Source organism: Symsagittifera roscoffensis, chromosome 9 (assembly GCF_963678635.1).
Source record: "Symsagittifera roscoffensis chromosome 9, txSymRosc1.1, whole genome shotgun sequence".
Lineage (NCBI taxonomy): Eukaryota > Metazoa > Xenacoelomorpha > Acoela > Convolutidae > Symsagittifera > Symsagittifera roscoffensis.
Window position 1 is genome coordinate 26,917,816 of NC_087070.1, and position 22,183 is coordinate 26,939,998.

At 35.1% G+C, this 22,183-nt stretch overlaps 1 protein-coding gene across 1 annotated transcript in view; it reads right to left on the reverse strand.

Annotated features, from left to right (window-relative positions):
- The window catches only part of LOC134854789 (protein sax-3-like), a 30,147-nt gene extending 12,880 nt beyond the window's left edge, over window positions 1–17,267 (reverse strand). The window contains exons 1-10 of the mRNA XM_063871147.1: window positions 16,421–17,267; window positions 11,234–11,722; window positions 5,475–5,606; window positions 5,014–5,193; window positions 4,220–4,774; window positions 2,682–2,794; window positions 2,195–2,366; window positions 1,554–1,880; window positions 1,177–1,339; window positions 549–712 (exon numbers count right to left, since the gene is read on the reverse strand). Coding sequence (XP_063727217.1) covers window positions 549–712; window positions 1,177–1,339; window positions 1,554–1,880; window positions 2,195–2,366; window positions 2,682–2,794; window positions 4,220–4,774; window positions 5,014–5,193; window positions 5,475–5,606; window positions 11,234–11,330 — 1,903 coding nt within the window. The 5' untranslated portion in view covers window positions 11,331–11,722; window positions 16,421–17,267. The remainder of the gene's footprint in view (window positions 1–548; window positions 713–1,176; window positions 1,340–1,553; window positions 1,881–2,194; window positions 2,367–2,681; window positions 2,795–4,219; window positions 4,775–5,013; window positions 5,194–5,474; window positions 5,607–11,233; window positions 11,723–16,420) is intronic.
- Window positions 17,268–22,183: the final 4,916 nt, after the last annotated feature.

Consider the following 22,183-nt stretch of genomic DNA (forward strand, 5'->3'; position numbering starts at 1 on the left):
AAAATTTTCTGAAGACGCCTTCGGCGTCAATATATACAAACTTTGAAGGCGAGTGTGCTGAATTTTTTTGGTCAAAGTTTTCCAAAAAGTGCTCAAAAACAGCTTTTCCGAAACAGCTTTTCCGAAAAAACAGCTTTTACGAATATATATTTTTAAACTAATTCTGCAGCTTTAAATCATTTGGACTTTTTCCCTTACATGTAAAAATACAACTTGAATATAAGAAAACAAATTGTAAAAAAAAATCAATATACCTTTCGGTTTTTTCTTGAAGAGATTTTTTATTAAGTGCGCAAAAACTTTTGCACAGGGTTCTGATTTATTTAATTGTTACAAGTGTGGTCGGAGCATTGTCTCCACACCCGCACAGCAACCGGTTACTCTCGTATTGCAATTGAATGGTTGCCTTAACTTTGAACATGCGCTTCGATGTTTTCTTCGGATTTTCACCTTGCATTGTCATTTTTACTCGTGGAATGATTTTAGACTCCCCTTACAAAACTCTGTTTGAGGAAACCTTATTTCTTGTACAAATTGTGATTGCTTACGAGCGAGGAACAGTCCCTCAGATATCTTGCTGGGTGTGCCCACTCCGAATCTGTTCTGTGCCCTGACAAGGAAGAAATACTTCCTGTTGGAGGAGAGGTCTGCCAGAATGGCCCTGGTAGAAGGAGAGTCAGTCTCCACCACCTTCCACGAGTCAAGCTCATCACTGCATAAACAAAAACAAACATGAGAGGGTTGATTTAACTTTAATTATCTTAAGTTGTTCTGTAGAGCTTATCATTCTTTTTAACTTTGAGATATTGTTCCTAGCTCAATATTGCTAAGGGTCACATCCAAGTAAGACTCTCAGTAATGTCACTAATGCTTCACTTGGTGAAATATGAAGTTGGATTTCAAGATGAACTTGCATCTAAATTTCTTACTGTGTCTAAATTCTCGAACAGCAAGAAGTCTAAGCTATTATTCATAAATCACTGCTAATTTATGGTTGTCAGGCTTAGATCATTTATCCAACATATCCAATGGTCCAACATATTTTTCAGCTTTGAACGGAGAACCGCTGCTAAAAACGGTTGGATCCTTTTTTTATTAGCTGCGTTTTTGGTGATAAATGGTAAATGATGGTAACAATTGTATCATTTGGCAGTTGCCAATGATGATTCTACTCACTGATAGTATTCTATCCTGTAGATGGGGGGCTGTGAGACGATGATTTCATTTGGGGAGGGAGGGGGTCTGTTCCACTCCAATAAGATGGCACTGCTGTTTATCACTATCCCGAGGGGGGCTGACGGCTCCCCAGGCACACGCGCAACAGGGGGACTGTAGCGGTCTGAAAATTTACTTTAACCAGAGATCAGAGACTTTGAGTTACAAATAGAAACTTTACAGAACCGGCTGTTGTGTTAGTCATGTGGTGATTTTGGTATGTTCAAATACACAGGAAAAAAATTTTAACGTAAGTTTTAAGAAGCTTTACATTAAAGCATTTAAATATTAATTGAATTATCGCAAAGTTTTGATCGAAAGTGTACAGTTATACTAACTGAGAGGCGAGTACTTGATGGTGGCACTGCATTCGGCATGTCCATATTCAGTTGTCGCACGACAAGTATAGACCCCATCATCCTCGCCCGTCTTCTTGAACCGAAAGATGCGCAGTTGGCTGCTCGTTTTGTTATTGGACACGAGAAAGCGCATGTCAGTGGGCGGAAGCAGCTTTCCGTCTCGTAGCCAATCAAATTTCACCTCTGAGTCTTGGTGTTTGGGCTGCTGCACGAGTGAACAAATGGACTCCCAGTAGCTGAGCTGGCTGGAGGTTAAATTCGCATTCGTGGGACACACTTTGAAAATCGGTGGGAAGTTGGGCATCTCTGAAATTATGCAATGGTTCATTATCATAGGAGAACTCTGAGCATCAATGATTAAAATTTCCTATAACAAACGTTTTGATTCAGTCCAGATATCAAGTCGCTCTCGTTTTGATCAAATGCTGTAAACCTTCGTCAACTTGTCTGATTGGACGATAAACATTGATAGTCAGAATTATTTTTAAAAAAATAGTTAATTAAACTCTTCGTGCAATTTTTTCCAGTCGTTTGTAGCTGAATGGTTTTAACAGCAGAGAAATGAATTTATTTTTTCTACTGAAAGTAGTGACTGACTGTAAAGGAAAGTAATTACTCACTTTTTACAGTGACCTGCACAGTGGCTGTGAGTTGTCCGTGTCCATTATTGCCAACACACTTGTACTTGCCCATGTTGTTGGGTTGGAAGTGGGAGATGTGAAGAGTACCGTCTGCATCCACTCTCCTGTTCCCTGCCTCCTGGTCCATGAAGATGATACTGCCCTCGTTGTCCTGCAAACAACCACGCAACCCCCCTTTAAATAACAGACTATTTATGCCAATTAATCCTTCTACAAATCAATTTCAGAACAAAATAAACGTTTTCTAGATTTATTACATATATCAGAAAATTAATTGCCAAATTTGACACTTTTCAATTTTCAATTGACAGGAAAGGATCCAAGAACGGAGCATTTGATCCATATAAATTAATAGGATCTTTATATTTCCAGGCAGCGGTTATCTCGAATACATGTTATTGCAGCTCCTAAAACTAAAAGCATTTGAGCTTTCAGAAAACTGAAAATTCTCAAAAATGATGCTTGCCTCCCAGAAGACATTCACGGTTGGACTGCCCTCCATCTTGCACGGGATCCTCACTGACTCATTCACTGACAACTCTTCAGAGGCAGGTGGCTCAATGATGAATCTAGGGGGCTCTAAACAATCCAGATATTAATTATTCGGCCACAGCCTGGCCGATTTCGGCTGCTATAATGGTACCACGTCAAAGTTTTAGAACGACAACGACTTTGTGTCGCAAAAAAGCATCGAACATCAAATTGACTCACTCTGGAATAAAGGGAAAAGAGAAAAGACAAAATCACCTACCACAATGATTGGACTGGGTTGAGTGATATATCATATTAAAACCCTTACAGTCGTGATTCCAAGCACATAAAAAAACTTTCAAATAAATTTTCCCAGTGTTGAGAAAAACCGGTTTGAAATTTTTGGTTTTTTGTTTTATTTCGAGCGAATAAAGCGAGCGAGCAGCCTTATTTTAATTCCTTGAAAGCTTACAAAAGCTTAATTGAAAACGTAAAAATGTAGCTTTACTTGGGTAACGTTAGTTTACTTTGAATACTTTAGCGATTTTTTATAACCAAAATTTTCAAAAATTCAAAACAATGCAAACAATTTTTTGATTTTTTTGTTTTTCTAATTTTTCTACAAAAAATGTTCTTCAATTTGCTTATTTTGGCATGACTGTCGAATATAGCTAATCCTCAGTTTATAGTTCAGCTCCTTTCATCACACTACGCCGGAAAAAATGACAAACATTTGAAAAAACTTCGTTGTATTTTTTAAGACTATGATGGGAACATTCTGTGCTACTTGCACAGTAACCGGCTATCCTTGTTATTATTGTTCCGACTTTCGATACGAAAGTAACCGAATATTTGTGCTCGGGGTGGGTTTTTTTTCTTGAAACAAATTTCGACTTTTTAGTTTGCCATTTTTGACGGAATTTTTTTTATATCGATCGAAAGGTGTTGTTGTCCTGAGCTTAAATTTGAAAAGATACTTTACCTGTGATCATTTTTCCAAACGTTATGGGGGTTTAAAGATTGGCATTTTGGCCAATTTGGGACAATTAACGCGCGATAAATTTCGCGCTATTAACGCGTCTGCGGAGATTTAATCCGTTCTAGAAATCGTTCCAAATTGGTTGAAATAAGCTTAATTGATTGTTACTAGCAGCAAAATCTATTCTTTTGTGTTTTATATGGCGTGTGGGGGGATGATTTTCATAAAAAAGTTCAAATTTCAGAAAAAAATTTCATTTTGTTTTATTCAATGTTTTCATGTTATTACTGCTCCATAAACCTTAAAAGGCAGTCGGAACATTCAGGGCTTCGCCATGATACGAGCAGTCTTGTTAAGTATTCGGTAAGATATCGTTATTCATTGCATTTTATTCCTTATCAATTCCGCAATTTCTGCTATTAAGTCGATTTTTTCAGCATTGAATTGAAGTTTTCTTTTGCCAGAACTATCTACCGTGGAGAGGTCAGTGAGTTGAAAAAAGAGTTGAAAAGGAAATATGGCTTAATCGTTTTGGATTTGAAAGTGCAGTTTACCTGATACGACTATCTCTATTTCGATTGTAGCTTGGCCGACAGTGTTGTTGGCATAGCAGATGTACTTCCCATTGTCACTCTTGTCAGCATTGTCTATCTTCAGAAGAGCATGTCTGTCTTTGGACCCAATCAGAACCCTCTCCTCATTCTTCCTCTGCCACCACACTTTTGGTTCTGGTCTCCCATTACCCAGACAAAACACTTCCAGACTTGATCCTCGGTCTAAGTTAAACCCACTCGGCGGGTCCAGCACTATTTCCGGTGACTCACCTACTGTGATTTGCGCGGGACCATTGACGTATTGACCGACACCACTATTTACGACACATTTATACGAACCGGCGTCCGATTCCTCAATGTCGGAGATCAGAAGCGCTCCGTCGTTGAGAACCTTGAGTCTGGGATCTTTCCCGAAGTTCATCGGTCGGCTGTCTTTGAACCAGTTTCTTCGGGTGTCCAGGTCACCGTCGTCCGGTGAAGTGCAATGCAACCGGGTGTGTCCTCCGAGAGGTATTGCTTGGTTTTGCAAAGACGAACGGAAGTTTTTGACAGGTCCTAAGCAAAAGAATTATGATGCTCAAATAAGGACATGGAAAAAAACTAATCATAAAACAATAGTTATTTTCATATCATTTTGTGGCCTAAAGCAGCAGCAGCAGACAATTTTAAGTTTTGCGACCCAAAAACTAAGGAAAAAAGTATGAATTTGCTCAATTGTATTTTGAGCATGTCTGAATCCTTAAAAAACTAATTTGATGGAAGTTCTAATTAAGCAGAATATGAGTTGAACTAACCGCTGAGTGAGACATGTGCCACTTGTGACCTGTGGCTGCCGTGTTTGTTACTGGCGATGCAGAAGAACTCCTCTACCGTCTCCTCCGCTGCTCCCCCTCCCACCCTGGGAATCACAAGGGTCTGCCAGTTGGGGGCATCGTCCACCAAGTCCAGTCGGTAGAACACAGACGGGAAAACAACTGAAAGTACAAAAGTATATTTTTCTCCTGACCATAACTGAAAGAAACGCAGAAATGCTCAATTGCTTTTCTTCAATAGGATTGACAACACAAAAAATGGTGGAATAGATCATTGCAAACGTTTGTACTCTTCAAACAGTTTTTATGAGTATGAGGCTACACAATACATTCGGAGTATTGTGTTATTATTCAACTGGACTAATTTGGTGACTCAATATCTTTGGTTCAAAACAATCAACGTTTAGAGCGAAAACCGTGATTATAGAATCCGGTGTTCGTACTTCTCTGCTCGTTTCTGAACCAGACGAGGGTGGGTATGGGTTGTGCATCTGCTCGGCATTCCAGGGACACTCTGGATCCTTCTAGTGCACTCACATTCTGTGGTTGGATCACAAACACTGGAGTGGTACCTTCTGAAACTAAAAGGTCGAACTAAAGGGGCAGTTGTCAAAGTGAAGACTTGCGCAAACGAAGATGCAATTAATGATTGGTCAACTTCATTATTTTTTTTCAAGAAAAAAGCGTTTACCACAAAAATTCAGATACTCTTCGCCAAAATTCAACATTGGCTTCTACTATTTATTATTAACCAATTTATATTGCTCAAATGAGGAATTAGCTAGAACTGTTAGCGTGTCTCAATTAAATTTGATTATTTGGATAGATTTCAGAAAACATTTCAACGCTGCTTTAGCGTCTTTCAAAAAACTGTCATTCAAAAAACCAATGAATAGCCAATTTTCTTAGATTTTTTTTCAGAAGCTCATAACGTCTTTTACCATAATACTACAAACTAGAGAGTCATACTACTATCTAACGATATTCAATAATATTTTTGCTGAAATTTATTAATTCAAAGCTTTTGCGTTCAAACTTTCCGAAAGAATGAGAAACCTAACTTTGATTTTTTTCTCAAAGCAGCTTTGAATAAAACATTAGCTCTTCACGATAGTTTTGCCGGTGACACTTTATGATGATTTGAGTTCATTTTGCAAGCCTGATTTAAGCAATTGGGGGAAGGAATAAAAATGGACACTTTCAACGCGATTTCCTACATCGTTTCGGCATTACACAAAAAGTGATCGACTAGAAACAAAAAGTTGCTCAAAACTTCACGAGAATTGATATGATGCAATTACTTTTATAGAAACTGAAAACAAAATTTCACCCCAATGCTGAGCCTCATATTTAGCCCAATAAAATAAAAAAGTGATTATCTTTTAATTTTTGTGTAAATAAGTATATTTTTGTTTGATAGTCAAAACATAGCCAACAGACAGTTGGAAAAGAGTCAATGAACGCAAGAAAGCAAATTTGGATTTACTTTCAACTTAGGATTTATAAAATGAAAAATAAATGGCCTTAAATTTCTTAGAATTTCAAGAACTAATTATCATAGCATTTTGTTTGATAAAGTTAACCTAATTTGAGAACACTGGATTATTTGGTAAAGGTTTTTATTCCGCTGGGAAATCCTAAATTTAAATTCTTTTTTTTTCGAATCTAGAATTCGATCACGTTTTTGGTGATCCTTACTCTTTTGCTATGTGATAGTGGAGTTTGTCTTCTTTTTACCAAAGGAAATGAACTGAACTTAAAAGGAAATCAAAAGTCAATTCGCGAAAACGTAAGTTTGAGCCTGAAAAAATTTAAAGATAAATTTTAAGCCCGAACAGATTTCTTTCCTGAAAAGAAAAACAAAAAAAAGCGACGATTTAAGAGTCTGAACTAAGTTCGTCAACTCTCAAAAACGTCATCATCACTAATGACTGCGCAATTCTTTTAAAATTCTAACCTGGTTTAACCTTGGTGGGGAAAAGAGGATTGGCTTTGACCGAATAGATAGGGGTAAATCTCGATTGATTGAAAAAGCCAAAAATGACCCAATTTTAGGAGTATATTGGATCCAAATTTTGCAAAAAAAAACTTAATCATATCAAATCAGCTGAAATTTTTAGCAACTTTGTGTAGACTTGAGGCAATTTTGCTGCAATATTATATTCGCTCAACAAATCTGGTGGATTTAAATTAACCTTAAACTGCTTATTTTGGATACTGGTTCTAGCAAAACGAACTGGTTCGAAATTTTCACAAGCCTAAAGCGCACTCGCTATGTTATGGCTGATTAGGAAGCTCAAGGTTTTCGATATTGTCAGTAATTTGGTTAGAGCGTTTTTGGAAAGCTATTGTTTTTAACATCGCTTATTGGCACCAATTAAATGGTGAACATGGATTATTTCTTTTTTTTTATCTTATTGCAAGGACTAAAAATAGCAATAGCCCCTGAGCAAAAAAGGATGTGTCGTATGAGAAATAATGGACTGAAGTGTGGAACCACCGGAGAAGCTACTACTAGTTATGTGGTCGATTAGAGACAACATAAATAGTCTCTTGGCGAGGAGTGTGGGGAGTGTGGTGAAACGTGAAGTGTGTTTGGTGTGAATATGTCCAAGAGCCTCCGGCCGCTCAATCGCCCATAACGCTCATTGAATGACCACATTCTTCAAATCAGTTTAGCCGACACTTGATTTAGACGAATTTCGTGACCAAGTATAACGCAAGCAAAAATAATAATATTTTCGAAGAAGGTTTCCGAGCGACTTCAGTTTACCCTTTTAGGCCTAATTACGAGTCTGCACTGTCAAATACTAATCGAGACCACAATAATCAGACTAAATAAACTTTGCGTTGTTATCACAAACAGCCTCTAGCCAGCCAGGAATGATTTGACTGAAGTTTATGATGGGAGAGTAGGCATTGTGAGGGTGGGGAGGGGTACAGAGGAAGAATTAGAATCTCGTGGGGGCCGACTGAACAGCGTCTGGTTTGTTCTTTTGTTTACAGCTGTTTTTTCAAAAAATGCTACTGACCACAAACTGAACTCGCTTTGAAAGGTCCGAGAGAGTAGAGGAAAACAGCTTCACATGCGATTTGTAATTTCACCATTTACGGAAATGAAAAGATAAATCGGGAAAATTAATTTTTTGTTTGGTCTGACTAATTTTTTAACTACCCAAGAAAGTGTCCGAGGAGTACAAATGAAGAAGCATTTGAAGCCGTTCAATTCAAATTTGGATTCTAGAAAGAACCCAGCCGTTTCCTACTACACCAATCGAAGAAACATTCAAAAACCAATTTGTTTAAACATTTCGTTATTTTTTTTTAAAAAACGAGGAATTGGATTTGATGAAATATGCCACGAATAAGCAGTAAATCATAGCTGATTTCACGTTAATTTTGGACTACAAGTAAGTTTAATTTAAAGGTCAGCAATTTAATTTAAAAGTCAGCCATAAATTCAGACCATTTTTTTTGACACTGAGACAATTTGTTGCATTTTGAAAAAATGGAAATCACGATTGAAATATCTCGCATTAAGACAAAGTTCTGATGGTTCGGACTGCGCTTTTACGTAATTAGTTAAGTATTTGGCAATAAAAGAAAAAATGCTGCACATAATGGTTTCTTTCCTAAATGTACCTACACCCTCTCCCCCACACAATGTCATATCCAAAACGATAAGCTAAATCAATATTTGTATAAATTAGCTTGCTTCCAGTCAAATTGCATAGATTTCTGACACATTTTAATCTGCTGCTTATGTTACGCGGTAATAGCGTGGCAAAGTTTTCCGCGCTTAAAGTTTCTGCGAAATTGGTTTGAGACAAATTAATTGGTCATATTTTTCCCTGTACGAGTCAGATATGCAGCCTTTACTTTTTCAATCGGCTGTAGAAGGAAAATCAATTAGGGTCAAAACACATAATCTTTTTGCAAGGTGTTTTCAAAACGCGACTTTTTATGAATACCATCTTTAATTTGCAGAAGTGTCAAATTGGAGACTAATTCGCAGAACCATGAAATTGAATCAAAACAAAGAAACAAGGAAAATTCTACCACGGCAATATAGTAAATCAATTTTAAAAGAAACAAAATTTAGTAGAAAACATAAAAAATATAGTTTCTTTTCTTTTTTCTTGTTTTTATCTCAAGTTTGTGCTAGTTGGTTCACTTAAAGAAAAACCTATCTGACAAACTTAAATGTTTGTGGCTGGAAAAACGATGGAAAATAACTGCAGGAGTATAAACAGCAGAACTCAATAGGATGTCACCAATTGAATCATTCCAATCAAAGTGATTTTAGCGAAAGTTGGTCGAAAAATAGAACAACTCAACTCACATTTTCTCGAAACTGAGAAAATTGTTTAATTTACTTAGCAGTCCAAATTAAGACTAATGTAGTTATGAAATCATACCACACTTAACCCCCTGACGAGCTGTCTTTGAGGTAGTCCATTTGCGTTGAGAAAACACACTCTAAGCAATAGTTCCTTCCCATTTTTTGGAAAACTGCAGACACCAAAGAGAGAGAGAGAGAGAGAGAGAGAGAGAGAAAGAAAGTTACAGGGACAGAGAGAGAGAGAGAGAGAGAGAGAGAGAGAGAGCACAAAAACAAACAAGACAGCTCGTACCCCGAATTTTTTTTACTCCATTTTAAGGTCTAGGGATCAGTAATAACATGAAAAAATTAAATAAAAAAAGTAAAGAGGATTTTTTTTAACTTTAGATTTCTAGTGAACATATCAATTATGGCAAATAAGCTTCATTCAAACAATTTGGAACAATTTCTAAGACGGATTAAATCTGCGCTTAAGCGTTAACAGCGCGAAATATATCGCGCGTTATTTGTCCCAATTTGGCCAAAATGGCATTTTTAAAACACAAATAATTTTACGAAAAATGATCACCGGTGAAATATATTTTTAAATTCAAACTCAGGACAACAATACCTTTTGAATGATATAAAAAATGCCGTCAAAATGGCTAGTTAAAAAGTCGAAGTTCGTCTGAAGAAAAAAAGTCTACCCCGAGTACAAATATTCCGTTACTTTCGTAACAGAAGTCTGAACAAAAAGTAAAATGCCTCATACTTTTATATGTTTTCCTCTTGCATCATAAAAAAAACTTTTTTCTCCATAAAAACGGTCGTTATAACAATAGTTAAATTGGTAGTTTTTTAGCGAGCTAAAGCAAAATGTATTCTAAGAACTCCAGCATAATTGTCAAACAACATGAAAACAAAAATACTAAAGCTCAAAAGTAGTGAAAGGAAATCTATTGTGAATAGAATTTTTAGACAAACATTTTTTGAGACATTTTTTGAGACATTTATTCTGCATGTGCAGCAATTTCTCAAACAATGCTGTCAAAAAATTATCGAAAAATATATTAGAAAATACACAGAACGATTTCAAAATTACTTCTTAGATAATTGAACTGCGGCCACTTTTCAGTAACAACCAATTGTCGAATGGGAAATAATTATGGCGCAAAGTTTTTTCACCTGACTTTAGGTACATCAAAAACATTTTAGAGGCCATTGCTAGTATGATTATTACAAAAGTATTCTCTTAGTAATCAGAAAAATTAATGGTAATCAGAAAAACTAACAGACTTTAATATTAACAGCGTAAAAAAGCGACATTACGATACGATGATTCAAAAGCAACAAAAACACACCTTATGTTTGTCAAAAAAATTTAAGAACAACCGCACTACAATGAGAAGCACCAATTCTGAAGAAACAAGTGGAAAAATTTTTAGAAATTTTGCTTCTTCGGAATTGTTGCTTTTTTATTGCAATGCGATACTCTTTCGAAAATTTTAGAACAGGGGTATTCGGTGTTTGCTTAACTTTTTTCAAGAATTAAGAATTAATTGAATTGATATCATAAGCAACAGTTCTGAAGAAGTGAAGTGCAAAATTTTCTGCATATTTGCAAAACGGGGCTCAACAAAGACGTTTTCAAGCCGAACATGATTTTAAGAAATTCAAATATTTAAAAAAAATTTTTTAACGTCGATCAAATTGATTTATACGTTTTATGGCAATTTTTGAAATGCATTGACTAAATTTTGCACTTTTTGGCGTGAACCCCTAAAGGTTCTTAAATTTGGGCGCAAAACCCAAAAAGCGTTTTAGTATATTTTTTGCCAACCCACCTCCGTCTGATTTTAAAAATGTGACGAATAAACTAACCTGACAATGTGCTTTGAAAAATGACCAGAGTCAAAACCAAGGTTCTGCACCAAAACTCAAATGTCGTCATTTCCATTAATGAATTGAATAAATGCATAGTTTGTTCACGATATCGTTCGATTCGGTTAAAACTGCATTTGGGCGATGACCTTCAGCTGAGTAATGATAATAATAGGTGCAAGTTAACTGTCTTTATTTTATATCTAATAGATGATAAGAAAGATAAGCAACTGTCCCGGATGATAAACTGTGAATCATCGGAGTGTTCTGTTGCTAACAGTCTCGCTTCGTTCGAATCGTTGTCTTCTAGTTACGCATTTCCAATTCCAGCTTCAAAGTAATTAACCAGAAACTGTTGCTATATTTTTATAACCAACTAGGGAAATAATAGACTATACAAAAATGTCACCACATTTGCTAATAGGAGTTCGTAGGGAGCCCAGAACTGTTTTGTAGTTGACTGTTCCCGCATGAAAATCCCCTCAGAACCTGTAATAAATATGAGCTAATTAATTTACACCAGGTAGTCAGTCAAGTTTTGTGATGTCAATATTTTGAAAGATTTCAATTTCAAGTATGAGTTTTATATCAAAAAATCAAAGAGTTACTAAGTTAAAATCTCAAATAAGTGAAAGTTATGTAAACACGATTTCACTGGCAAGTTTTATTGTAACGCATAATTTAAAAGGTATTTTATTTTGCGATGGAACACCTTTTTTGGTTTACAAAACGGGTGTCGCTAATTTATTGAGCAAGAAACTTTTATTGGACACAACTTATGGCTACCAACTCCAAATCGGAGGCATTTGTATTTGTGAATAAAATTCAGATATGATTTGTTCAGTAGGACAAGCTACAAATTCATAATATCTCCAAAATTTATTGGAACTACGCTTACTAAAGGGCCAGTCTTTTTGGCGCAAATCAAGAAAGCCAGGCAAGCTGGATCTAGCTGGGCAAATTCACGTCCCTTTACAGTGACCCCTCCCCTTGAGTTTGAATTTTACACTTTGCCCACTTTTGGGCAATAATTCGGGGGCCTGATCGCTAAACCGGGCGGCAAGGAATGGCGCTGTAAATTGTATAAAAGTGTTAAAATTATTACAAGTCACTTGGTTGAGAGTATTACTTCAACTCTTGTTCTCATGTTTACCTAATTGTGTTACATTGAACCCCTTTTTATGAAGGACGGGGCTTAACTTCAGTAAACCACAAGTGTTTAAAATTCAGTACCCAAGTCGCTTCAAAGATTATTCCCAAAATAGTGGAGTAATTCCAGCGACTTAGAAAACTGAAGAATCCCGATTTTTATCCTGTCTGTACTGACTTGTAATAACTACAAACCAAGTTGTAATAAAGGGATTTGTGAGATATTGTTTACAAGTACAACACAGTTATTAAGTTTGTTTGTTAATAAATACCCCCTCGGGGCGAAAAAGTAAGGCGACAGGTATGGTTATAAATTTTAACACCTTAGCCGAGGAGGGATATAGTGATAACTATGGAATTGAATTTACAATGGTATGAAGAGATTTTAATCACTCCTAATTCTCCCCCAGGAGGCTAATTTCAACAGGGGCTACACCAGTTTAGACTTGTGACTAGTGACAGGGGCGGATCTAGGATTTTCACGCTCGAAAATTATGTCGATCTTTTTTTTAGGTCGACCGAATTGATTTTTTGAGCTCTCTCCCTCAGCACGGTTTAGTCCCTGTTTTGGCCAAATTTTCTGCGCCGTAGGCAAAATTTTGAAAAAATTCCAAAAAAGGCGTTTTTGAGCACTTTTTGGAAAATGTTGACCTAAAATCGCTTTTTTTTCGGCGCGCGCTCCCCCCTCAAAATTGGTATATATTGGCGCCAAAGACGCCACTAGAAAATTTTTAAAGTCGGTTGGCCAAAACTTGGATTTCTTAAAAAGTACCAAAGGGGGGACCCTTTGGGTCGGCAGGGGATCGAATCTCTGAGGGGTCGAATCCCCCTAAATCCGCCCCTGACTAGTGATACTTATGACAGGCTCATTTATAACTGAACTGTAGACTGGTCTCAGTGGTAATTAGAATTTATCCGAGTTTTGTTATTTTAATTTACCGGATCAAAAAGATCGCCGAAATTGTGGTGAATTTTGTTTGGCAAAATTTGAACAAAATTCAGCGGACAAAACCAAGGTGTAGAACTAACTGTTACCTGATACAATACATAAGATTGGCAGAGACAGATAAATTTGCGCAAACTGCTGACTTAATATTGCTGCCCAATAAAAGTGTCTCTATAAATCTCCTAGTGCATTTGTCTCAGTATCTGAAGATTTTGGCAGGGAGATACCAATTTAGCTTCATAAGTTTTTGATCTGTCTGATGAAAAATCAAAGAGTTTTATAGTCTATGATATTGGATGTTTGTAAATAAATTTATAAATAATTACTTGGCAAAGTTCTAGGAAAAACAGTCTGCTACATGTTTAGAATACGATCAGTTATCTGCTGGTAAAAGTTTGCATATCTGCTATCGAACAAATGTTTTAGTTTTGACCAGGTCTGACCATCGCTTAACATTAGTCTACAGTCTTGGCCACTCTCGAAAAAATATTATTTTTTCATGGAAGTTAATTCACGCAAAATTAGGTACTTCAAAGAACTTTTGCATGATCGTTTTTGCAGTCATGATTCGTTTCTCAAATCAAACTTTTAAAACGTTATCTCACTGTCAAGAAAACGTGGCCCGAAAATTTTCAGGCTCTGGGCTTATTAAAACAGTCACTCTCATTCTGTTTTGAAACATGTTGAAGTATTCTTGAAATCATTTGAAGCCAGTCTTCCGAAATAATTTCAGCTGACCAGGTAAACTTCAGACTTTAGAAAAAAGTAAAATTAACAAATTAGTTCCCCGATTATTTGTGGATTAGCATTGAACTCATCTGTGGTGCTACTTGAACTCATGTCCCATTTACGTGTCGGTAACAAGTGATACAAATATATAGTTCAAGGGAATGGTCACTTTTAGCTATTTTAGTAAGACAATTAGAATTCAACGCGTATAGCCCAAAAAGTTAGCCAAAAAAAAGTAATTTTTAACCACAGGCATAACGACGGGCAAGAGCTGATTTGCTCATATTTTGGTCCTTCTCCTTGTGCGTAAACCATCGCAACTAACTGCATTACTGATATCTAACTAATCTTCGATATCTTTTGTGTATAACTGATTGGATTCAATATTCAGAATTTTTTAAAAATAACCATGAAACATGAAAATAGATTATTGATTGAAAAAACTCCGACAAAAAACAAATGTACATCGTTCGAAGACTAGTTATCAAACCTCCAGAGTTTTGCGAAAATTATTGGAGGTAAAATAAATTTTTAAACGTGATTTAAGGGAGTTGATATCCGTATGGGGTAAAAAATTGTTTGTTAAAAACTATTTTTTTCGCCTCGTACAACCGATTCGATAGCCGAGAGAAACATTGACTGAGATCATGCTGCACTGCGGTTGCCAAATATTTAGGAAGGCAATTTCACTTTGTGTTTTTGTCATAAACATTGGAAATGGATTTTGGCAATTTGAGTGTTTTTTTTTCACCCGAAAACCAATATTCTAGATCAAATGCTTATTATTTTATTTGAATACTACTATAAGAACAAGGCTATGTATCTGCATCTAGTACGTATCAATCAAACCAATTAAACTGCTGCCCATTCAAACTGTGCTGATTTCCCAGCTATACTAATTCACTGTATTAAGGCAAAATATATTAATCGTCAATTATTCCGTAAAGATACTCAGAAATTGTTCAAATTCAAAAAAAATCTACCAAGTACAAATTTTTGTCATTTTTGTTTGGTAAATGAGCCAAAAAAAATTAACTTTATCAGTTCAATTTTGGAAACCTGTGTAATAAATTTTTTATTCAACATCAGTTTCAAGCGAAAAAAAAATGAATGTGAGAAAAAGGTTTCATCTCAACTGTCCAGAAAAGAACATTGTAGTTGAGCTCGGCAATTTTTTTCGTTCTGACAAACTTTGACTTTTTTAATGATATTTTTGCCAAAATTTTTTATGTATTTTCAAATCTTGAGATGTCAACTTAGCAATTTGAAAACTGCCAATTTGACCAATCCAGTTTGAAATAATTAACGTGCAATTTTTGTGCTAATTTTATCATTTCGACTTTTCATTTCGCCTTTGAAATTGTTCTCATTTTGAGCATGCTGTTTGGTCTTATGAACACGCTAAATGACATTTATTAATTCCCCTGAACTTGAATTTTCTCTAAGTTCAAAGCTTTGCCGTGATGAGTAGTCATCTTTTTCTAGAAAGACGATTGATTGTAAGATTGCATTTTAGTTTCTCAATAATCAAAGTGAAGGTCTTAAACTTTTCATTTATTTTATATGTTTCTCAATCTAAGCGTTTAAAATTGCTTGAACTACAGTATATGCCTTGTTTTAGACAAAAAATTTTAATAAAAAAATCAACTTCCAGAGAAAATTTGTTGCCTTTGTATTTCAAATTAGTAATGTAAAAAGTGCAATAATGAGAGGAAAGTGAGTTTTTTCAGCATCAAGATCCCTAAAATGGCACGAACAGATTGCAGTAGAAACTTTTATTAGGGCTGTCAAACTATTTAAAAAAACATTGCGCACGTTTTTTTGAGGGTCGTTGCAAAAAAGCGTTCAAATTGTGACACTGTGTTAAAACTAAAATGTCAAAATGTCAAAATAGTCAAAAACCTTCAGACGCTTTAAAAACTCTATTTTGATACCTTTTAACCAACTATGAAACTGATCTTCAAAAAAGCAACCTATTTGGCTATGATTGTCTCACAACACAGGTACGTACAATTGATAGAAAGTTTTGATCTGCATCAAGAACAATTATGAGAGGAGCAGCAAAACATGCTATGTCTAAGCAAATACAGCACTTAAATAAACTAATGAAATTCTCTAGATCCTTTTTGAATTTTTTTAAACGCTGTTAACTTGCCTCATTTGCGCTAACATAATTGGATTCTTCATTTGACATAAACTATTTGTACTTATTTGAAAAAAATGAGGCACTATTCATATTAGGTTACCTGTTAGTTTTTGAATTTTGTTCATCAAAACGTCTGAACAAAATTTAAAATGAAAATGGACATTTATAAATTGCATTAACCGTGTCAAATTTAAAAAAATTAAGCTTTTGTTTTTACCTGGGTATAACGGAGACTTCTACCTGGTAAGTTCGTAATAATAAACCAACTGAGGGAATCTCGTTATTCAATTGTCTTCTAAAATCAATTTGGAATTTTTCTATTCCTGTGTAGCCCAGGGAGAAGTGACGCTTTTGTTATATTTTCAGGTAGGGGATTCAATCACAAAATATGACAGGCAAGATTTGTGGTGAGATGAACATTGTACCATGTGTTTAGTGTGGTATTATTCCCCACACTTACGTAACAGTTAACCGGGGTTAATCCTTTACCAGGGATAGGTTAAACCCAATAATTGTCTGTCCAAAGTCTATACTTCCAGGCTCCGAATAACTAATGAACATTTTCAAGTACACAAATGAAAAGGCTGTAGTTCAGATCGAATAAGTCTTCATTTAGCTGGAGAAAAGTAACTTGCATGGATGTTTGGAACAAGTATGAATGAAGAGTATATGTAGTTCCTTCTTGTGAATCTAAACGATGAAGCTATATGCATAATTTAGCAACATGCCGAAACAATTGTTTTTCTTCATGATGTGGAAGAGTTATCTCATTGTAAGCACAAATTGGCGGAAATTGGACGCATGTGTGTGTCAAATGTCTTCTCACTTACAGAAATTAACCGAGGGAGCAATTATATCAGTTCAGGCCTAATTTTTATAACTGACTCCATAAATGTTTTCTGTGCTTGAAGATTTTTTCCAACTGATACTCTTATGTATCTCAGGGAAAAAATATTTTGCGGCAACAGAATCGATTGAATTGTGACGGAACGGAATATCTGAGTGGATTCATTCGCTGCTTTGCTCTCAAATTCACCGCCTTTATTTGGCTTAAGCTTCAACGAAAACAAGGGATTTACTTATTGTTCAGACAGGGAGAATAAATAATCTTGGTCAGGTGTAAATTTATGCCTCATTCATAGATCAATTGGCTTAAAGGCGCGGCCGCCGGACCACACTACACCACGTGAAAAACATACCTTCATGTGTGAGATGTCTTCATTCCGGTCGTTTGAAAAAATCCTTTTTTATGAAAAGCAAAAATTCCTCATAAAAGCGGCGGAAAGCAAAAACAGTAAAAGTGAATAGTGTTTGTTTTTGTCGATTTGTTGTTATGTTTGATGTTGTCGGTAAATCAGCTTTATCAACTGATTTTTTTTTAAAAAAAGCAAAGAAAAACGTCTTCAAGAATCTAAAAAACCGAAGACATATTCAGTGCACCAAATCATCAAGAATACACGCATCAATGTGAGCAAAGCGGTTTTTGTCAAAATACTTTTATCAGATGTGCAAAACTTGAGATTTTGTAATCAATTTAGATCTAATAATTAAACGAGTACCGCCAATCGAAACAAAGCTTCCATCTAATTCCAACAAAGCTCCAATCGAAACGAATCAAGTGGTTAATCAAAAAGAAAGTGGAGTCTTTTTATCAAAAATATCCATATTCAAAAACAGGGAAATCCTGAAATAAATCATTTCCACGTTCAGTTCCCAAGTAGATTTTTATCTGTCTAGACAAGGGTCTGAATTGAGCAGATAATGGGAGAATGGTGCGATTTTCGACACGGTCACTAACTACCCCACATTTCATGAATATAACGCAAGTAAAACAATTTTTATGACTGCGAAGCTTTTGGCTGAAAGACTAGCATTTTTCCATGGGTGAAAATCCAGTTAATTTGAGGAAAAAACAGATCAGTACCAGTTCTAAGTTTTATCAGATTTTTTTGTTAAAAAAGTGTCAAAAAGTTTTTGCAATTTTTTGCAAGAAGATTTTTATCAGTTCTTATGATTTATTCGTTTTCCATGAGAACAAAAAAAACAACCTAGAATCCATTATTTAATTTTTTTCAATCAAACTTTGCAGTTTTATTGATTAAATAGCCGTAACTTTAAACACTAGCTTCGCTCACACGAATAGAGATTTCTTTTGCATGTGTAAGTATCTCCATCTGACATAAATGAATGACAATCACCACTTGTAGATGAACCGACAAACACAAGTTAAAAACAACTTTCCTCTCAAAAAATTATAAAAGATTGCAGACAAATCCGAAATTTTGGAACTGAAATTGCCTGAACTTAAAAGAATTTTAGCAGCACAGAGACAAAACGAAGCTTCGCCCTATTTGTGATACAACATATGACTTGAATGACAAACTAACCAAAAAAAATAGAGATGGAAGCCCAAAATCGATAAAAGAGAAAATCAAAACAAACTGGAGCTGGTAAATTTGCAATCATCATAAATACCGAATTTCGAATTGAACGGGCATTCAAAATGCAAACCTACTCAAAAATTGTCTGTTCGTTGACGAAAGTAAGGATTGAGATGAACACTGGTTTCAATCATCCTCTTAACAAGGTAATTAAAGAAAAAGTCTAGCACCCTATTGCAAGGATTATTTGACAGCGCAATAGCACAACATTTTTTGTTATTCGGTCAAAATGGAACATACTCCACATATCTAGGACTGAAACAAGACTGCTCGTATATCAGGATAAAGCCCTGAATGTAACGACTGCCCATTAATCCATATCAAATAGTTTATGGGAAAAGAAATATTAAAAAACTATCAACATTGGACAATGTCGAAAAACAAGTGTGAAAATTCAAGATCCGAAATAAATCCGACTTATTAGATTAGCTAGCCTCCATTTCATTCGGAACGATTTTGTTGTGCGGGATAATTCTTCACGAATAAATTGTTCGCATAAGGCTTTCAGCATTATGAATAAAATCTTCAAAGAGCACATAACTTAGTCCAGAGCATGGTCAAGTTGACAATTGTCAAACCTCCAGAATTTTGCAAAACGATTGGAGGTGAAATAAATTTTTAAATGTGATTTGGGGGATGTGATATTTTTCATGGGGCAAAAAAATTGTTTATTTAAAACTATTTTTTCGACTCGTACAACCGATTCGATAGTCGAGATAAACATTGACTGAGGCCTGAGATCATGCTGCACTGCGGTTGCCAAAAATTTAGGAACCCAATATTACATTTGGGTTTTTATCATAAACATTGGAAATGGATTTTGGCAATTTGAATGTTATTTTTTCAGCCAAAAACCAATACTCTAGATCAAATATTTATCATTTTATTTGAATACTACTATAAGAACAGTGCTATTTATCCGCATCTAGTACGTATCAATCAAGTCAATTAAACTGCTGCCCATTCAAACGATGCTAATTTCCCAGCTTAACTAATTCACTGTATTAAGGCAAAACATATTGCTCATCAATTATTCCAAAAAGATACATAAACTCGAAAACTCGACCAAGTACAAATTTTTGTCATTCTCGTGGTATATGAGCTATAAAAAAACTAACTTAATCGGTTCAATTTTGGAAATCTGTGTAAAAAGTTTTTATTGAACATCAGTTTCAAGCGAAAAAAAATGAATCTGAGAATAAAGTTTTATCTCAACTGTCCAGAAAAGAACATTGTAGTTGAGCTCGGCAAATTTTTTTGTTCTGACAAATTTCGAATTTTTTAATAAAATTTTTGAAAACAGCTTTTTATGTCTTCTGAAATCTTAAAATATTATAAACTTAGCATTTTGAAAACTGCCAATTTGACCAGTCCAGTTTGGAATAATTAACGTGCAATTTTTGTGCTAATTTTATCGCGTTGCGGCTTTTCATTTCGCCTTCGAAATTGTTCTCTTTTTGAATAAGCTATTTGGTCTTATGAACAAGCAAAAAGACATTTATTAATTCCCCTGAACTTAAACTTTCTCTAAGTTCAAAGCCTTGTCCTGATGAACATTAATTTTTTGTTAGAAAGACGATTGTACAATTGTATTTTAGTTTCTCAATAATCAAAATAAAGTTTTTCAGCTTTTCATTTATTTTATAGGTTTCTCAATCTAAGCGTTTAAATTCGCTTAAACTATAGCATATGCCTTGTTTTAGACAAACAATTTTGATAAAAAATGAAATTCCAGAGAAAATTAGTTGCCTTTGTATTTCAAATTAGTATTTTAAACAGTGCAATAACGAAAAGAAACGGAGTTTTTTTTTCAGCATCGAGATCCCTCAAATGGCACGAACAGATTGCAGTAGAAACTGTTATTAGGGCTGTCAAACAATTTTAAAAATTATTGGGCACGTTTTTTGAGAGTCGGTGCAAAAAAGGGTTCAAATTGTGACTCTGTGTTTAAACTAAAGTGTAAATAGTCAAAAACCTTTAGTCGCTTTAAAAACTCTAATTTGATACCCTTTAACCAACTATGAAAATGATTTTTAAAAAAGCAAGCTTTTTGGCTATGATTGTCTCACAACACAGGTACGTACAATTGATAGAGTGTTTTGGTCTCCATCAAGAACAATTTTGAGAGAGGAGCGGCAAAACATACTATGTCTAAGCAAATACAGCACTTGAAAAATTTAATGGAATTCTCTAGATCCTTTTTAATTTTTTTAAACGCAATTAACTTGCTTCATTTGCGCTAATATATTTTGATTCTTCATTTGACATAACCAAAGCACTTAGTTGAAAAAAGTTGAGGCACTAATCATATTAGGTTACCTGTTAATTTCTTGATCACACTTGTGCCTACAGGAAGTCAAGAAGGTGCATAACAAGAAATCTGTCTCTCGATATTTCGTGCATTGGTTTTTTCTACTACTTTTTGCTTTCTCGACAATTCATACAAACGACTGAACAAAATTTTCAATGAAAAAAGGCATTTATAAATTGCATTAACCGCGTCAATTTAGAAAAGTTAAGATTTTCTTTTTACCTGGGTTAACGGAGACTTCTACCTGGTAAATTCGTAACAATAAACCAGCTGAGGGAATCTCGTTATTCAATTGTCTTCTAAAATCAATTTGAATTTTTCTATTCCTGTGTAGCCCAGGGAGAAGTGACGCTTTTGTTATATTTTCAGGTAGGGGATTCAATCACAAAATATGACAGGCAAGATTTGTAGTGAGAAAAACATTGTACCATGTGTTTAGTGTGGTATTATTTCCCACACTTACGTAACAGTTAACCGGGGTTAATCCTTTACCAGGGATAGGTTAAACCCAATAATTTTCTGTCCAAAGTCTATACTTCCAGGCTCCGAATAACTAATGAAAATTTTCAAGTACACAAATGAAAAGGCTGTAGTTCAGATCGAATAAGTCTTCATTTAGCTGGAGAAAAGTAACTTGCATGGATGTTTGGAACAAATATGAATGAAGAGTATATGTAGTTCCTTCTTGTGAATCTAAACGATGAAGCTATATGCATAATTTAGCATCATGCCGAAACAATTGTTTTTCTTCCTAATGTGGAAGAGTTATTTCATTGTAAGCACAAATTGGCGGAAATTGGATGCATGTGTGTGTCAAATGTCTTCTCACTTACAGAAATTAACCGAGGGAGCAATTATATCAGTTCAGGCCTAATTTTTATAACTGACTCCATAAATGTTTTCTGAGCTTGAAGATTTTTTCCATCTGATACTCTTATGTTTCTCAGGGAAAAAATGTTTTGCGGCAATAGAATGGATTGAATTGTGACGGAACGGAACATCTGAGTGGATTCATTTGCTGCTTTGCTCTCAAATTCACAGCTTTATTTGGCTTAAGCTTCAACGAAAACAAGAGATTTACTTATTGTTCAGACAGGGAGAATAAATAATCTTGGTCAGGTGTAAATGTATACCTCATTCATAGATCACTTGGCTTAAAGGCGCGGCCGCCGGACCACACTACACCACGTGAAAAACATATCTTCATGTGTGAGATGTCTTCATTGAA